We start from the raw sequence: 18,636 nt of genomic DNA, 5'->3' as shown, positions 1-18,636 counted from the left end.
CAAGTCCTAGTTTAAGTCCTGGTCCAGGTCCTGGTCCAAGCCCTGGTCTAAGTCCTGGTTTAAGTTCTGGTCCAAGCCTTGGTCCAAGTTCTGGTCTAAGTCCTGGTTTAAGTACTGGTCTAAGTCCTGGTCCAAGTCCTGGTTTAAGTTCTGGTCCAAGTCCAAGTCCAAGACCTGGTTTATGTCCTGGTCCAAGTCCTGCTCCAAGTCCTGGTTCTGGTCCAAGTCCTGGTTTAAGTCCTGGTTTAAGTCATGGTTTAAGTCCTGGTCAAAGTCCTGGTTTATGTCCTGGTTTAAGTCCTGGTCAAAATCCTGGTCCAAGTCCTGGTTTAAGTCCTGCTCCAAGTCCTGGTCAAAGTCAGGTCCCCAGTCTTCACTAACCACAGACGTGAAGACATGAAGATAACTACAGACGTGAACATAACTACAGAAGATTTTATTTCCTGTTGCTGGTTTCACTTCAGTCAAGTTAAGAAAATCAAAACAATGCTTTAAGTAAATGAAGAGCTGCCATGGATTTAATGTGTTTAAACAATTCTTAGGGTCAAAGGTCATGCACTCTGCAAGAAAAAGTGTGACATATAAAAGTCTCCCTGAAATCTTCTGGAGGATCTTTATGGTTTGTTGGTGTGTCCACAGTAAGTCTGTCTGGTTCCTTCATGGTACAGAAACAGATGGTGACTCCAGCTTTATATGGAAACTTCATCACTTCAGCTGCTTCATGAATCTCTTGGTAATGGTGAGGGGGCGTGGTCTCTTGTGGTTAGCCTCCGTTTAAAAGACGCAGGGTGGTTGATGAAGCCTGAGACGTCTCCAGCGGCTGAATGGCTGCTGACCGTGTGTCTGAGCAGACCCTTTATGAGCCAGCAGGGCCCGTCCTCTCTGGTTTCACTGAGCTCAAGGAGGGCACAGCTGCAGCCACCAATGCTAAAAAAAAAACCCACCCCAAGACAACTGCACCGCTGCACAAACAAGGGCTATGCTGTATATGTCAATGGGCTCCAGACAGCAGCTCTAATGGAGCGGATTAGGCTGTGCTGCACAACTTTGATACGCTCTTCCCCGGCAGCACAGTATTGACGCCTCTGTCCATTCACAAAGGACTGGCAGGAACCAGGACCTGCTGTCTGAAGTCCCTCCAGGACTGGACAAAGGCTGCTCTCAGGCCACGGACCAACAGTTATTTCACTATATAAAAATAGCTGAACTGAGATAGATTCTTCTGCTCTTTATTGTCAGCGAAATTTTTCTGTTGTCATTTAAATATGAAAGAACGACCAAATAAAATCAGAGAGTTGGTTTCCCTTCATAGTCATTCAAAATCCTGCACACAGGAAGGCATAAGTTCCATTGCATGACCGTGTGCGTTGCTTTGGATATATCATCATCAAACTGAATTTGATGATTCTAAATACAACTAAAGCTTGTTGAAACTAGAGGTGCTTCCTTCTCCAAGCCCAACTGTACACTCTATGATATACAGATCTGCAACCGCTGCATGTCTGCATTTACTCCCAAAACTTTCAGAATAATGTCAGAATGTTTGTGCTGGGCGTAGTTGGAGGGCTCACCACATGATGGCACATGTTCTCTGAGTAGTGAGTCCTGGTTTGATTCCTGGACAGGTGGGCCGTTTGTTCTCTTCACACGTTTCCTGTTCCTCTCGCTCACTGTCAGAGAGGTGAGACTTCAACATGAATATATGTCACGTACTTTGTGAAAACACTATATTATCATCGACAACCCTGTTTCCAAAAAAGCAGTGACGCTGTGTAAAATGTAAATAAAAACAGAATGTGATGATTTGTGAATCTCATAAACTCATTTAATTGTAAATATACAAAAGACAACATATCAAATGTTGAAACTGAGAAATCTTATAATCTCATTTTGAATTTGATGGCAGCAACATGTCTCTAAAATATTGTGACAGTGTCAACAAAAGACTGGAAATGTTGTGTAAAGATAAAAAAAAAAAACACCTGGTGGAACATCTGACAACAAATTAGGCTACCATGGCAACAGATCAGTAACGTGATTGGGTATAAAAAGATTATTTCAGAGAGGCAGAGCCAGCAGTGAAGATGGAGAGAGGTTCACCGCTCTGTGAAAGATTGTGTGAGAAAATAGTGCAACAATTTAAATAATGTTTCTCAACGTGAAACTACAAAGAATTAGTGGATTTCATCATCTACGGTTCATAAGATCATTAAAAGATTCAGAGAATCTGGAGAAATCTCTGAACACAAGGGACAAGGATGGAAACTATTATTGGATGGTGGTGATCTTTGGGCCCTAAGGCAGCACTGCATTAAAAACACACTATTCTGGAGTGGAAATCACTGCATGGGCTCAGGAACACTTCTGAAAACCATCGTCTGTGAACACAGTTCATCGCTGCGTCCACAAATGCAGGTTAAAACTCTCCAAAGAAGAAACCAGATAGAAACATGATCAGAAACACCGCCGCCTTCTCTGGACCGAGATCATTGAAGATGGACTGAGGTGAAGTGGAAAACTGTCCTGTGGTCTGATGGATCACAATCTGAGATTCTTTTTGGAAATCATGGACGCTGCATCCTCCAGGTTAAAGAGGAGAGGGACCATCCAGCTTGTTATCAGTGCTCAGTTAAAAAGCCAGCATCTGTGATGGTACAGGGATGCATTAGTGCACATGGCATGGGTAGATTGAACATCTGGAAGGAACCATTAATGCTGAATGATATATTCAGGTTCTGGAGAAACATATGATGCCATCCACACAACGTCTCTTTCAGGGAAGGTCTTGTTTATTTCAGCAGAACAATCAGGCAAGAATGGGAGCACATTTCACTTTCAAAACTCCAGAAACTGGTCTCATCAATTCCCAAACGTTTACAGAGTGTTGTAAAAAGAAGAGGTGATGCAGCTCAGTAGTAAACATGAACCTGTCCCAACTTTTTAGAGACCTGTTGCTGCCATCAAATTCTAAATTAGCAGATATTTTTATAAAAGTTCTCAGTTTCAAACATTTGATATGTTGTCTTTAGTCTATGTGTAATTAAATGAGTTTACATGAGTTACAAATCATAGCATTCAGTTTTTATTTACATTTTCCCTTCATTCGGGGCCTTCTGTAAGAAGAGGTGGGAACCAGCAGCACTCCTACGTTCCCATCAGGCTCGTCGGTTGTTGCCTGACAAAACAACAGCTGAAGCTCATGAAGTCGGCCCACAGCTGTCTCTCATGGATGTTGAGCTCGCCTGACAAAGTACAGCTTAGAGTGATTATAGAACACAACTTTGACCACAGAGTGTTGATCATCACACCCACGATGTCGAGGAAACACAACTACAACTGAAAGGTGTTTACTGAGCAGCTCCCACTGAAGATGAGCTAGCAAAGATTGAAATGCTTTTAATGAACCGACAAACATCCATCACTCCTTCTGAAGACTCACACAAACACAGATGTGTGTCTCTAATTACTCATTTGTGTGTGTATGTGAGACTTCTGTCCACTTGTCCACTATATAGGGGACAGTATAGTGAACAAGATGCATTCAGAGTGGTCACCTGTCCACCACACAGTACTCAGACCCCTGTCTTTCATGTCCACTTCAATAATATATTGACATGCAGACTGAACATGTGACAACAGGTCAACTCAACTGTCCACACGGCTTCAGTCATGTTGTTGTGTTCCTGTTGTGTGTCTGTCTTATTGTGTAGCTGTTGAATTAAATATCAAATATCCACTTTCAATCTGATGACAACAGAACAACGCTTATCACAGTCAGGGACAGAGGACACATGAGGACACATGAGGACGCATGAGTGACGTCATACAGGAGGCGATGACGGCAGTGACGTCATACAGGAGGAGACGACAGCAGTGACGTCATACAGGAGACAACAGCAGTGACGTCACACAGGAGACGACGACGGCAGTGACGTCATACAGGAGGAGACAACGGCAGTGACGTCACACAGGAGACGACAGCAGCGACGTCACACAGGAGACGATGACAGTGACGTAATAAAGGAGGAGACAACGGCAGGCTGCTGGAGGAACTGGTGCTCTCTCCTTCATCTCGTCATCCGTGTTTGTGCTTCCATAGTTCATCCTCCACTAACTGAACGTCCTGCTGCCATCTTCCAAACAACATCATTGTTGATGTGGAGACGGGTTTCTACCTCAGGACACTCAACTTCAAAACAAGACAAACGTCTCTTCATTCACGTCTGTTTCAAAAAGGAGCTCCTTTCTTTACAGTTACAGCTGTTGGTGTGGACGGTGACACCAACAGCTGAGTTCCTCCCTGAGGGACACCTCCAACCTCCGTCCAGCACTTTCACACCGCAGACATCATCACTACTGGGCACACTGGACACACTATGAACACTATACACACTGTACACACTGTACACACTATACACACTGTACACACTATGAACACTATACACACTGTACACACTGGATACACTGGACACACTGTACACACTGGACACACTATACACACTGGACACTTGACACACTGTACACACTGGACACACTGGACACACTGGACACACTGGACACACTATACACACTGGACACACTGTACACACTGTAAACTCTGTACATACTGGACACACTGGACACACTGTAAACACTGGACACACTATACACACTGGACACACTGGAAACACTGTACACACTGTAAACACTGGACACACTATACACACTGGACACACTATACACACTGTACACACTGTACACACTGTACACACTGTACACACTATGAACACTATACACACTGTACACACTGGATACACTGGACACACTGTACACACTGGACACACTATACACACTGGACACTTGACACACTGTACACACTGGACACACTGGACACACTGTACACACTGGACACACTGGACACACTATACACACTGGACACACTGTACACACTGTAAACTCTGTACATACTGGACACACTGGACACACTGGAAACACTGTACACACTATACACACTGGACACACTATACACACTGGACACACTGGAAACACTGTACACACTGTAAACACTGGACACACTGTACACACTGTACACACTATACACACTGGAGACACACTATACACACTGGACACACTGGACACACTGGACGCACTGGACAACATTATGTATAACTGTCCACTTCAGAAATGTCCATGTTCCAGTCATATCTCTAACTGTGAGCAAACAGGATCACCAGAAGTCTTCCAGCCTGTGTTGCATGACTGTGAAGTGAAATAACTGCTGTCAACATCCTCGCTCCGAAAATAAGCAGCTTGTGGTCAGCGGCAGCATTTCAGCAACTTCTGCTGCCTGACTCGAATTGAACGGGAATGTAGGTTATAATAATAACAATAATCATAATTATAATTATAATAACAATGCAGCTCAAAACGTTTTACAGGAGAAATTAGAAATAAAGACATATACAGTAATAGTTACTAAAAGTAGTCGACGGTGATAAAAATAAAACTACACATTAATCAAGAATACTGGAAACTTTCCCGCCTCTCACGTCCTGATGATGATTACAATACTACCAATAATAATAAAAAAAGATACTACCAATAATAAGAACAATAATAACATCAATAACTATAAAAGGGTGTTCTCATCCCTTCTCTTCCACAAAGAGTTAAAATGGTGCTTTAATGTCCCTCACTGAAATATATCAGACATGTCCTGAATGTCCCGAGACACAGAAAACACACCTGTTTAACTCATTTGCCACACACACACACACACACACACACACACACACACACACACACACACACACACACACACACACACACACACACACACACACACACACACACACACACACAGCGGGGATCAGACCCGGAGCACCGGAGACTCGAGGAGGGGACCGTACCTGATTCATGAGCGCGCCGAGCTGGTGTCCTGAGCGGTGTCCCCAGTAGTGTCCCCAGCAGTGTCCTGGCTCATGGGTCCTTCCTTCAGGATGTCTCGCTGCAGTTCCCAGGATGGACAAGTCTCCAGCAGCGTCGCATCAACACACTGAACAACTTTTCCTAATTGTCAAAACACTGGCCGACTGCGCCGGTAACGTCACAAGCCTCTCCACCAATCACTGGCTGGCACCCTCCTGCATGGTCCTGTCATATGAAAACGGATTTTGTGGCTTGTTTATGAAAAAGAAAATATTGTCCTAAAACATAAAGACAGCAGAGACGTGAGAGGAGGAAGGATGATAATAACATAATAATATAAAGTGATATTAATGAGAATTATATGGAGTGTTATTAATGATAATAATATGGAGTGTTATTAATGAGTATAATATGGAGTGTTATTAATGAGAATAATATGCAGTGTTATTAATGAGAATAAAATGTAGTGTTATTAATGAGTATAATATGCAGTGTTATTAATGAGAATAATATGGAGTGTTATTAATGAGAATAATATGCAGTGTTATTAATTAGAATAATATGCAGTGTTATTAATGAGAATAATATGAAGTGTTATTAATGAGTATAATATGCATTGTTATTAATGAGAATAAAATGAAGTGTTATTAATGAGAATAGTATGCAGTGTAATTAATGAGAATAATATGAAGTGTTATTAATGGCAATAATATGGAGTGTTATTAATGAGAATAATATGCAGTGTTATTAATGAGAATAATATGCAGTGTTGTTAATGCAAATAATATGAAGTGTTATTAATGAGTATAATATGCAGTGTTATTGATGAGAATAATATGCAGTGTTATTAATGCAAATAATATGGAGTGTTATTAATGAGTATAATATGGAGTGTTATTAATGAGTATAATATGGAGTGTTATTAATGAGAATAATATGCAGTGTTATTAATGAGTATAATATGCAGTGTTATTAATGAGAATAAAATGCAGTGTTATTAATGAGAATAAAATGCAGTGTTATTAATGAGAATAATATGAAGTGTTATTAATGAGAATAATATGAAGTGTTATTAATGAGTATAATATGCAGTGTTATGAATGAGAATAATATGCAGTGTTATTAATGAGTATAACATGCAGTGTTATTAATGAGAATAATATGGAGTGTTATTAATGAGAATAATATGCAGTGTTATTAATGAGAATAATATGAAGTGTTATTAATGAGTATAATATGCAGTGTTATTAATGAGAATAAAATGAAGTGTTATTAATGAGAATAGTATGCAGTGTAATTAATGAGAATAATATGAAGTGTTATTAATGGCAATAATATGGAGTGTTATTAATGAGAATAATATGCAGTGTTATTAATGAGAATAATATGCAGTGTTGTTAATGCGAATAATATGGAGTGTTATTAATGAGTATAATATGCAGTGTTGTTAATGAGAATAAAATGAAGTGTTATTAATGAGAATAGTATGCAGTGTAATTAATGAGAATAATATGCAGTGTTGTTAATGCGAATAATATGGAGTGTTATTAATGAGTATAATATGCAGTGTTATTAATGAGAATAATATGCAGTGTTGTTAATGCGAATAATATGGAGTGTTATTAATGAGTATAATATGCAGTGTTATTAATGAGAATAATATGCAGTGTTGTTAATGCGAATAATATGGAGTGTTATTAATGAGTATAATATGGAGTCTCCGTTCCTGGAAATATGTCTTCGCTGCCCTCTGAAGGTTCCCGGTGTCCTGAACCTGGATGTGATTCCAGTTGTCATGGTGAATTCAATTATCCAATCAGTGAGCAGCTGGATGGACAGGAAAACATGAAGTCCTGTTTAATTCTTCCAGAACTTTCCCACATTCACACGTCAATGTGAGCTCGTTTTAAAAAAAGATAAACTTAATTCCTCGTGTGGAAATAATTTGTCTGTTCATTTACCTCAACCACCCACGTTGATATTAAAGTGCCTGTATGATATAACAGGAAGTCATGACATGAATCCAGACGGTACGGTGTTGTGCACCGTGATATTCAGTTACATGTAAACACAGATAATAGTTTTATATTACAACTAACTACTGTTACCAACATTTAGTATTTTCTGGTGTCAGTCAGAAGAAACGGCCCTCTGGATCAGATGAAGGGGGATTTACAGGTTCAACAGCAGTGAGACATCCTCCACCTGGGAGGAGATTCATCGCGGCCCAACTACCAGACCATGGAAATGCTGATAGAATCTGACCAACAAGAAGAATTACAGCGGGCCCACTCAACACAATCCAGAACCAGATCCAGAACCTTTGGAGCTGTTGGTTGACTGCGACAGAAGATCAACAGCAGCCGGGACGAGATGGAGGCTGTGAAGAGAGAAGAGGTGTAAACCTGAATGTGTGATGAACTCTTTCTTGGAAGGATTATTTATAGATATGATCTGATGTTCAATAATAAGTTCATGTTCGACAGCAGAACATTTCTGTTTCACAAAATAAATTGTGTAATGTTGAAAGGAGGAAATGAAAGTGTTGATTGAAGGTCCATGATGTTGCGCAGAAAGGACCGGACGGATGCAGATGGCTCATCGAAAGCAGAAGTACCTGAATCCAAAGTGTGTTCGACCCGCTGACCGGCTGGTTGCTGGTACTCCGACCCAAACTCAGGGACATGACCTCGGGTTTATCACACCTGGACATGTGATGCTCATGCCACCTGCAGCATGTCTGCTCTCATTGTGTCTGATGGAGGGTTGGGGAGAGGAGAAGGATTTGAGTGACGAGTTCTTAAGCTGCCTGCTGGCTTTTCCTCTGAAGATTTTAATGATTTCTGTGTGAATGAAAGATGGACGGACAAGACTGAGACTTCAGCAGCTCTCTGATTCTTGGTTCAGCTTCACCTCAGAGTCCAAACAGGTTGTAAGTAGAACAGTCGGAATAAACATATTGAGGGTGATTAACTGTTGAATCACTTATTACTGTTTGTTGCTGTTAACTTTTGTAAGTACAAATAAAGTTTCATCCTAATATTGACGGTAAAAGTAAGTAAGAGCTGAATTGTTTCCCAGAAACTGTAAAACATGCCACAACAGGAGGAGTTGTGGTGAAAGTGTTTTCACCAGGTATCCCGAGGTCCAGCGGGTCAGGGGTGGAAGAGAGACCCTGAATCATCAGCCTGATTGATATCTGATCACAGTCTAGTCCAGGTGATTAGGTCCGGCCAATCTTTACCTCTTTAATGAGGCCTGAGCAGCTCCTGTGTGACATGATGTTTGAATCATCTGCTTGGAGGGTTGAGAGGCCGTAATCAGAGTCAGTTCCTCCCCAAGTTCTCAAAAAGCTGCCAAACGGTTTCACAACCTGAAAGTTACCCTCAAAAATAGCTGACACTTACATTTACTTTTTTTTTTTTTTTTTACCATGATGTAATGTCTTGCACTAATCACAATAAAAGTCACTTAAATCCAGTAGATTTTCCTTCAGGAGAGACCGCAGGAACTTAAAGATAAAACAAAGATGAAACTCCCAGAAAGCAGCTGAGGAAAAAAAAAAATTTTAAAGGAGGAGGGGCTTCAGGTTCACACCACTTTATATCTGCTGCCACCTGCTGGTAACAAACGTTTCAACAACTCTGCAAACAAAACAACAACAAAACAACTGCACATTAATATTAGATCAAATAAAAATTACTTTATGCCATTACCTACATTTTCTTAAAGCTGATAGAGGAATTAAACACAAAGGAAATAAGCAAAGAGCGGAGGCCGCGTCACACTGCAATAGAGACCAATACTGGCATTAAAGTGTCAGAAACAACTCACTACCGCAACAGAAGAAGACCGACCATTTTGTAAAAGTCCTGCTGGGTTTGGGTTGATGATAAAATAAATACAGGAACAGCTCAGATCTCACGTGTCCTCCTCCACGGATCCTGGAGAACGTCAGCAGGTCTGTGATCTTTGGCAGCCTTGTACATCTGCGTGTCACGAACCTTTAAAGGAACAAGTCGACAGCTTTCTGTCAGGACACCGAACACTGAAGGACAAACAGTGGAACGAAGGTTGACCAACACTTGTGGAAACCATCATCCACAGCAAAGTTCCTTGTTCCAGACACGTAGATGGAAGCAGCTCCTGAAACAGACCGAGGACCACATCAGGACCTGGACCGGGTTCAGCCCAAAATGTGTGTGGACCAGTCGCAGTAGAAAGAGGCTGACATGATAAACGTTGAGTTTTCTCCTTCATTTAAATATCATTAGCACGTGACAGGGCACACACTTGCGATCCAATACACATCAGTCCCGGGCCCTGGCTGGTCCGCGGCCCGTTGATTGAACTGGCCTGCGAGCGACAGAAAAAACAAAAGCGTTGTTGGCGTTTAATTCTCCTTCAAAATAAGGCACTGACGTCCAGCTGTGAGATGTATTATTCATCCATGAGACCTATCGTGGGTGCATACGATTCTGTAAATACTTTATATCTGCATGTTGATACTAATTAATTTACTGCTGAGAGACAATCAAAGTTGAATTATAGATTTCTGTTGGTTTGAGGACATTAGGCTTTTATTGTGAAAAATGAAGAACGCAAAGGAAGTCGGACAGCGTACTCCTTCCTGTGAGCAGCCTGCTTTCAGGTGGGTAAGTACCGAGGTGTCGGAGGGAGCTGAAGTGGACCGTAGCTCGGTCACTGCTGTCGGAACCAGGACGACCGTCCGGACCAACCTGGACCGGCTAGATCCGGTTAGAGCACCGGGGCAACGAGGAGCCGTGAGACTGGACCCGACAAACAGGAACAGGACCCGGGACATCTGAAAGGTTCGGTCGGACAGGAGCTGGGCGGTGGAAACATCTGGATCTGAGACCTGGTTTGACATGGACCGGGCCAGGAGAGCTCGGTCAACTCTGCAGGGAGGACTTGGTTCTGTGGGCCCCGGCAGTCCGCCGTCAGAGGGGGGACCGGTGCTGCTCCACGTCAGGTGGACTCCGTAGTGCTTCAAGGTGATGCGGGGCGGCCCGACACGTCAGCACTTCCCCGGACAGCGGCGGCATTCATCCGGTCTCTCCACCCTCCGCAGGCCCACCGGACCGACATGGCCCTGAAGTCCCGGCGGCCGTGGACCAACGTGGTCTTCGGCGTCTTCCTCGGGTTCACCGCGTCCTCCTGGCTCATCGTCCCGCAGCTCCTGGACAGCAAACGGAGGAGATCCGCGGCGTGTTCGTACTACAGTGACTCCGTTAAAGCTGCGGACGTCCCGGGGAACCACCGGGACAGCCCGCCGTTCAGTCCGGAGGAGGACCGGTGGGTCAGCCCGGGGAACGTTAGCAGAGATACCGGGAGCTCCCTCCGCAGACCGAAGCGGTTCCTCTATGTCGGCGTGATGACAGCCAAGAAATACCTGAGCTCTCGCGCCGTGGCTGCGTATCACACGTGGGCCACTTCCATACCTGGGAAGGTGGAGTTCTTCTCGAGCGCAGGGTCTGGCCCCGCCCCCCTCCCCATGGTGTCCCTGCCAGGTGTGGACGACTCGTACCCACCACAGAAGAAGTCCTTCATGATGCTCAAGTACATCCACGACCACTACCTGGACAAGTACCAGTGGTTCATGAGGGCCGACGATGACGTGTACATGCGGGGTGAGTGAGAGAGAGAGAGAGTGTGTGTGTGTGTGTGTGTGTGTGTGTGTGTGTGTGTGTGTGTGTGTGTGTGTGTGTGTGAGTGTGTGTGTGAGAGAGAGAGAGGGAGAGTGTGTGAGTGTGTGTGTGTGTGTGTGTGTGTGTGTGTGTGTGTGTGTGTGTGTGTGTGTGTGTGTGAGAGAGAGAGAGGGAGAGTGTGTGAGTGAGTGTGTGTGTGTGAGTGAGAGAGTGTGTGTGTGTGTGTGTGTGTGTGAGAGAGAGAGAGTGTGTGAGTGTGTGAGTGAGAGAGTGAGAGAGAGTGAGTGTGTGTGTGAGAGAGAGTGTGAGAGAGATTGTGTGAGGGAGAGAGAGTGAGGGAGATTGTGTGTGAGAGAGAGAGAGAGTGAGAGTGTTAGGGAGAGAGTGCGTGAGAGACAGCGAGGGAGTGTGTGTGTGAGAGAGAGAGAGTGAGTGAGTGAGTGAGTGAGTGAGTGAGTGAGCGAGTGTTCATAATGTTCACAAACCAACGGTGTCGCCGTGTCTGAACTTATTGATTGTCCCTCGTACTTTCTTTCTCCCGTTTCACCCTTTGTCAGGTGAGAAACTGGAGTCGTTCCTGCGCTCGCTGAACAGCAGCAAGCCTCATTACCTGGGCCAGACGGGCCTGGGCATGGCGGAAGAGCTGGGCCGGCTGGCCCTGGAGCCCGGGGAGAACTTCTGCATGGGAGGCCCCGGCATGATCTTCAGTCGAGAGGTGCTACGCAGGATGGTGCCTCACATCGGGACCTGTCTGCGGGAGATGTACACCACCCACGAGGATGTGGAAGTGGGCCGCTGTGTGCGACGCTTTGGAGGAACGCAGTGTGTGTGGTCTTATGAGGTATGAGTTGAGTTGGTCTGCTGTAATATCATGTTCCTTTGTATTAAATAGATACACAAGTATACGATACAGTTTAAATCATAAAATCAGCAAGGAAACAGAAAGCAGTGGTTCTAATGACAAAGTGGACCATCTCATCTTTATTTTACACAACTCTGCTTCTGCAGAAGTTGGGACGCTGTGTAAAAAAGTAAATAAAAACAATGTGATGATTTATAAATCATGTAAACCCATATTTAATCGCAAATAAACCAAAGACAACATATTGAATGTTGAAACTGAGAAATTGTTTTATAAAAATATCAACTTATTTTGAATTTGATGGCAGCAACACGTCTCTAAAAAGTTCTCAACAAAAGACTGGAAAAGTTGTGTAAAGATAAAAGAAAATTAAAAACACCTGCTGGAACATCTGACAACTAATCAGGTTACCATGGCAACAGATCACTAGCATGATTTCAGAGAGGCAGAGTCTCTGAGCAGTGAAGATGGGGAGAGGTTCACCACTCTGTGAAAGACTGTTTGGGAAAATAGTTCAACAATCTAAGAATAATATTCATCAACATAAAACTACAAAGAATTAGTGGATTTCATCGTCAACGGTTCATAAGATCATTAAAAGATTCAGAGAATCTGGAGAAATCTCTGAACACAAGGGACAAGGATGGAAACTATTATTGGATGGTGGTGATCTTCGGCCCTCAGGCAGCACTGCATTAAAAACACTATTCTGGAGTGGAAATCACTGCATGGGCTCAGGAACACTTCTGAAAATCATCGTCTGTGAACACAGTTCAACGCTGCGTCCACAAATGCAGGTTAAAACTCTCCAAAGAAGAAACCAGATAGAAACATGATCAGAAACATCGCCGCCTTCTCCGGACCGAGATCATTGAAGATGGACTGAGGTGAAGTGGACAACTGTCCTGAGGTCTGATGGATCACAATCTGAGATTCTGTTTGGAAATCATGGACGCGACATCCTCCAGGTTAAAGAGGAGAGGGACCATCCAGCTTGTTATTAGCTCTCAGTTAAAAAGACAGCATCTGTGATGGTACAGGGATGCATTAGTGCACATGGCATGGGTAGATTGAACATCTGGAAGGAAGCATTAATGCTGAATGATATATTCAGGTTTGACATATGCTGCCATCCAGACAACGTCTCTTTCAGGGAAGGTCTTGTTTATTTCAGCAGAACAATCAGGCAAGAATGGGACCATATTTCACTTTCAAAACTCCAGAAATTGTTCTCTTCAATTCCCAAATGTTTACAGAGTGTTGTTAAAAGAAGAGGTGATGCAGCACAGTGGTGAACATGAACCTGTCCCAACTTTATAGAGACGTGTTGCTGTCATCAAATTCTAAGTTAGCAGATATTTTTATAAAAGTTCTCAGTTTCAACATTTGATATGTTGTCTTTAGTCTATGTGTAATTAAATATGAGTTCACATGAGTTACAAATCATAGCGTTCTGTTTTCATTTAGCTGCTGATTTTTTCAGCAGAACAACATCCAACCACATTCTGCACGTATTCTAACAGCATGGCTCCGTAGTAGAAGAGTCCAGCTGATAAACTGGCCTCCTGCAGTCCCTGGGCCTCATCGACTTTGCATATGATCCATACTAAAAGTGTACTTGTATACAAAAAGCCAAAAATGACATGCGCAAAAAAATATTCAGATTTCTAAAATCGTGCAAACATCTGCTGTGAATGTTCCTTTTATAAATCACAACCCAACATGTTGCCACCACGGTGTCCTCCTTGTGTTCACGACAGCAGTTCCACACACAAAACTGCATTCAATTATATACACAATAAGAAGCAGGTTTTCTCGCCAAAATGTTTTTATAAAATCTCGTCTTTTTGCGTGGGGAGCGACGTACGTCTCTTTCAGGCCCCGTTTGGTGCGAACGTTTAGTGTTGTTAAAACAAGAGACGATGCAGCACAGTGGTAAACATGACCCCGTCACTACTTTATAGAGATGTGTTGCTGCCATCAAATTCAAAATGATCGGATATTTTTTTTATAAAACAATTAAAAAAAACTTTCAGTTTCAACATTTGATACATTGTCTTTGGTCTATTTTCAGTTAAATAGGAGTTTATTTGATTTACAAATCACTACATTGTGTTTTTATTTACATGCGTACATCTGCTCCAGACTTCACAAGGAAAGTGACAGATATGTTTGTTTTTTTACTTCCAGCCTGTAATTATGTCCTTTTTAAAATGTGATGGTTGATTGTGGTGTCCACTCATTCCTCCTGAACAAGACCTTTCACGAGGCTCCTGTTACAGTAGAAACGAGCGTACAGTGTTGTGTTGTGACACCTGGACACCGTCCTCGCTGTCTCCACAGATGCAGCAGCTCTTCTACGAGAACTACGAGCACAACAAGAAAGGCTTCATCGAAGAACTCAACAACGTCAAGATCTACAACGCCATCACGCTCCACCCCAACAAAAGCCCCGCCCACCAGTACCGGCTCCACAGCTTCATGCTGAGCCGCGAGATGTCGAGGCTTCGTTACCGCACCATCCGGCTGCACCGCGAGGGCCTGGTCATGAGTTCCCTCAGCGATGCGGAGGTCCTGTGGGAGGACCAGCAGCTGGGTGCGCCGCCTTCCTACATGCGCTATCAGCCCAGCGACAGAAACGACGTCATCGAGTGGGAGTTCCTGACGGGCCGCCACATTTACTCCGCTGTCGAAAACAAGGTGGCCCGGCAGAACCTCGGGAACTCACTCCGGGCGGCGCTCGAAGACGTCATACTGCAGGTCATGGACATGATTAACGAAAACTCCAAAACGCGAGGCCGCGTGATCGACTTCAAAGAGATCCAGTACGGCTACTACCGGGTGGACCCGGTGCACGGGGCCGAATACGTCTTAGACCTGCTGCTTCTCTACAAGAAACACAAGGGACGTAAAATCACGGTGCCTGTGAGACGGCACGCCTACCTGCAGCAGTCCTTCAGCCGGCCCTTCGTCACTGAAGCCGAAGAGGTCGACGTGGCTCAACTCGTGGCCGCCATCAACTCTGAATCCAAATCCCTGTCGTTCCTCTCCAACTCTCTCAAGTTCTTGTCCCCGTTCCAGTTCTACGACTCCAGCAGGGAGACGTGGGAGCCGAGCCAGCGGAAGGTCAACATCCTGGTCCCGCTGGCCGGTCGCTACGACGCCTTCGTCAACTTCATGGACAACTTCGAGAAAGTGTGTTTGACGCCCAAGCAAAACGTCAGGCTGTCCGTCGTCCTGGTGGACAACGAGAGCCATCGGAGCAGAAGGAGACATCTTCAGCTCCTCAAGGCCTACAACAGGAAGTATCCCAAAGCGGACCTGTCTGTCGTCCCCATGACGGGCAACTTTTCCCGCGGGCTGGCCCTGGAGCTGGGCTCCTCTCAGCTCCACAACCACTCGCTCCTCTTCTTCTGCGACGTGGACCTCATCTTTAGTGCCGACGCTTTGCAACGCTGCAGAGACAACGCCGTTCAGGGCCGACAGGTGTACTTCCCGGTGGTCTTTAGCCAGTACAACCCGAAGATGGTGTACGGTGAAAAGGCCCCGAGAGAAAACAAGTTCGTGCTCACCAAGAAAAGTGGCTTCTGGCGCGATTATGGCTTCGGGATCAGCTGTATTTTCAAGAGCGATTTACTAACAGCCGGCGGCTTCGACACCTCCATCCTGGGCTGGGGCTTAGAGGACGTGGACCTGTTCACCAAACTCATTCATTCTGGTTTTAAAGTGTTACGCAGTCAAGAACCAGGAATGGTCCACATTTATCACCATGTCCACTGCAACACAAGTCTGGAACAGAAGCAGCACAAAATGTGCCTCGGGTCCAGAGCCAGTACATTCGCGTCAACGATGCAGTTAGCGGAGCTGTGGCTGGAGAAACACATGGAGGCAGGCTATAACAGAACTTCATCCTGACCCAGACGGGGACGGACCAAACCAACGCACGCCACACGGGACGCACACTCACCTGACAACAGGTGGACCCACGTTGAAGCGGTCCAGAGGAGAGAGAACAGAACCAGTACAGCTGCTGCACTCCTCCATTATACTACGTTATACTCCGTTATACTACGCTATACTTCGTTATCCACCTCCACACAGGTTGTCCAATGACGCTAATAGGAAGTCCGGTTGGGTGAACTGGGTTCCACATGTGCCAAACAGACGACCCAAAGATTGAGCTGTTTCACCCAGAAGAAGTGATCTCCGTGTAAAAAAAAAGTACTCGTGGGAAACAATCAAAGGACAAATTCTCTGTTACAGATGAAGGCTCTGGATGTCGAGGCGGTGCTTCAGGGAAGGTGCACGATCTGGAAGTGTGTGTTTGTGTGTGAGTGGTGTGCCTGCTGTTGGAAGTGAGGCGTGTTCAGTCTCGGTCTGATAGAGATGTTAAACAACCGTTCGTATCCAGTCCGTTGATTGAACATGTGGAAACATGACGGACCTGCGACTCATGTAGAGGTCAGAGTTCATCTGAGCTTTCAAATTAATTTTGGCGTGAATTTAACGTCCGCTTCTCTTCAGTCATTTTGTCGTGTTGTTGTTCCACTGTCCTCTTCCTCAGGAACACATCGGACCACCTTGTGCAGCCTCTCACTGATATCTCTCTAATATCTCACTGATATCACTGATATCTCTCTAATATCTCACTGATATATCTGATGTCTGACTGATATCACTATCTCACTGATATCGACCTGCTGCCAACTCGTTAAATAAACTTGATGAAGAGCTTTAAATGATCGTGTTCCCACACATGGTGTTCACATCAGAACCTTTCATCCTTTTCTTTCTTCTTACCAAACTCTTCACTTTTAAAGTGAACTTGTCTGGTTGTAACATGAATCCTAATTTAAAACATGGTGGATTTCTTCATGTGATGTCCTCATGTACCTGTATAGTTCCTGATGACCTGAGATCTCTACAGAGAAATCCACATTCCTACCACCAGAATCCATGAACATGTTCTGTTGTGAACTTCTGCAGCCACCCAGAAGACCTCAGAACGACCGGAGACTTATTTCTTCATTTGAGGAAACAGAAAGGAGATTTTAGATCGTAACTGCACCACATGGAATCTAACACGTTAGTCATCATATAAACACTGAATCTAACATGTTAGTCATCATATAAACACTGAATCTAACACGTTAGTCATATATAAACACTGTCATCATATCATATAAACACTGAATCTAACACGTTAGTCATATAAAACACTGTCATCATATAAACACTGAATCTAACACGTTAGTCATCATATAAACACTGAATCTAACACGTTAGTATAAACACTAGTCATCATATAAACACTGAATCTAACACGTTAGTCATCATATAAACACTGAATCTAACACGTTAGTCATCATATAAACACTGAATCTAACACATTAGTCATCATATAAACACTGAATCTAACACGTTAGTCATCATATAAACACTGAATCTAACATGTTAGTCATCATATAAACACTGAATCTAACATGTTAGTCATCATATAAACACTGAATCTAACACGTTAGTCATATAAACACTGAATCTAACACGTTAGTCATCATATAAACACTGAATCTAACACGAATCTAACAACACGTTAGTCATCATATAAACACTGAATCTAACACGTTAGTCATCATATAAACACTGAATCTAACATGTTAGTCATCATATAAACACTGAATCTAACACGTTAGTCATCATATAAACACTGAATCTAACATGTTAGTCATATAAACACTGAATCTAACATGTTAGTCATATAAACACTGAATCTAACACGTTAGTCATCATATAAACACTGAATCTAACACGTTAGTCATCATATAAACACTGAATCTAACACGTTAGTCATCATATAAACACTGAATCTAACACGTTAGTCATCATATAAACACTGAATCTAACACGTTAGTCATCATATAAACACTGAATCTAACACATCATATAAACACTGTTAGTCATCATATAAACACTGAATCTAACACGTTAGTCATCATATAAACACTGAATCTAACACGTTAGTCATCATATAAACACTGAATCTAACATGTTAGTCATCATATAAACACTGAATCTAACACGTTAGTCATCATATAAACACTATAAACACTGAATCTAACACATCATATAAACACTGAATCTAACACGTTAGTTAGTCATCATATAAACACTGAATCTAACACGTTAGTCATCATATAA

The 18,636-nt window shown here is 43.5% G+C and overlaps 2 protein-coding genes across 2 annotated transcripts in view; one reads left to right on the top strand and one right to left on the bottom strand.

Annotated features, from left to right (window-relative positions):
- Positions 1–10,209, bottom strand: part of megf10 (multiple EGF-like-domains 10) — a 53,643-nt gene extending 43,434 nt beyond the window's left edge. The window contains exons 1-3 of the mRNA XM_069688278.1: positions 8,525–10,209; positions 8,020–8,287; positions 5,889–6,132 (exon numbers count right to left, since the gene is read on the bottom strand). The gene's annotated coding sequence lies outside the window, so the exon portion shown is untranslated. The remainder of the gene's footprint in view (positions 1–5,888; positions 6,133–8,019; positions 8,288–8,524) is intronic.
- Positions 10,210–10,547: 338 nt separating this feature from the next.
- Positions 10,548–17,507, top strand: LOC138614715 (chondroitin sulfate synthase 3-like). Its single transcript, XM_069688279.1, has 3 exons — positions 10,548–11,558; positions 12,134–12,417; positions 14,782–17,507. Exons 1-3 carry the CDS (start codon positions 11,015–11,017, stop codon positions 16,351–16,353), a joined length of 2,400 nt encoding a protein of 799 aa, XP_069544380.1. The 5' UTR covers positions 10,548–11,014; the 3' UTR covers positions 16,354–17,507.
- Positions 17,508–18,636: the final 1,129 nt, after the last annotated feature.

Source organism: Brachyistius frenatus, unplaced genomic scaffold (assembly GCF_029030835.1).
Source record: "Brachyistius frenatus isolate BFR_SWC_R1_liver_20210118 unplaced genomic scaffold, ASM2903083v1 Contig_554, whole genome shotgun sequence".
In the NCBI taxonomy this organism is placed as follows: Eukaryota; Metazoa; Chordata; class Actinopteri; family Embiotocidae; genus Brachyistius; species Brachyistius frenatus.
Note: the sequence above shows the minus strand (reverse complement) of the source record. Positions and strands in the feature narration are given on the sequence as shown.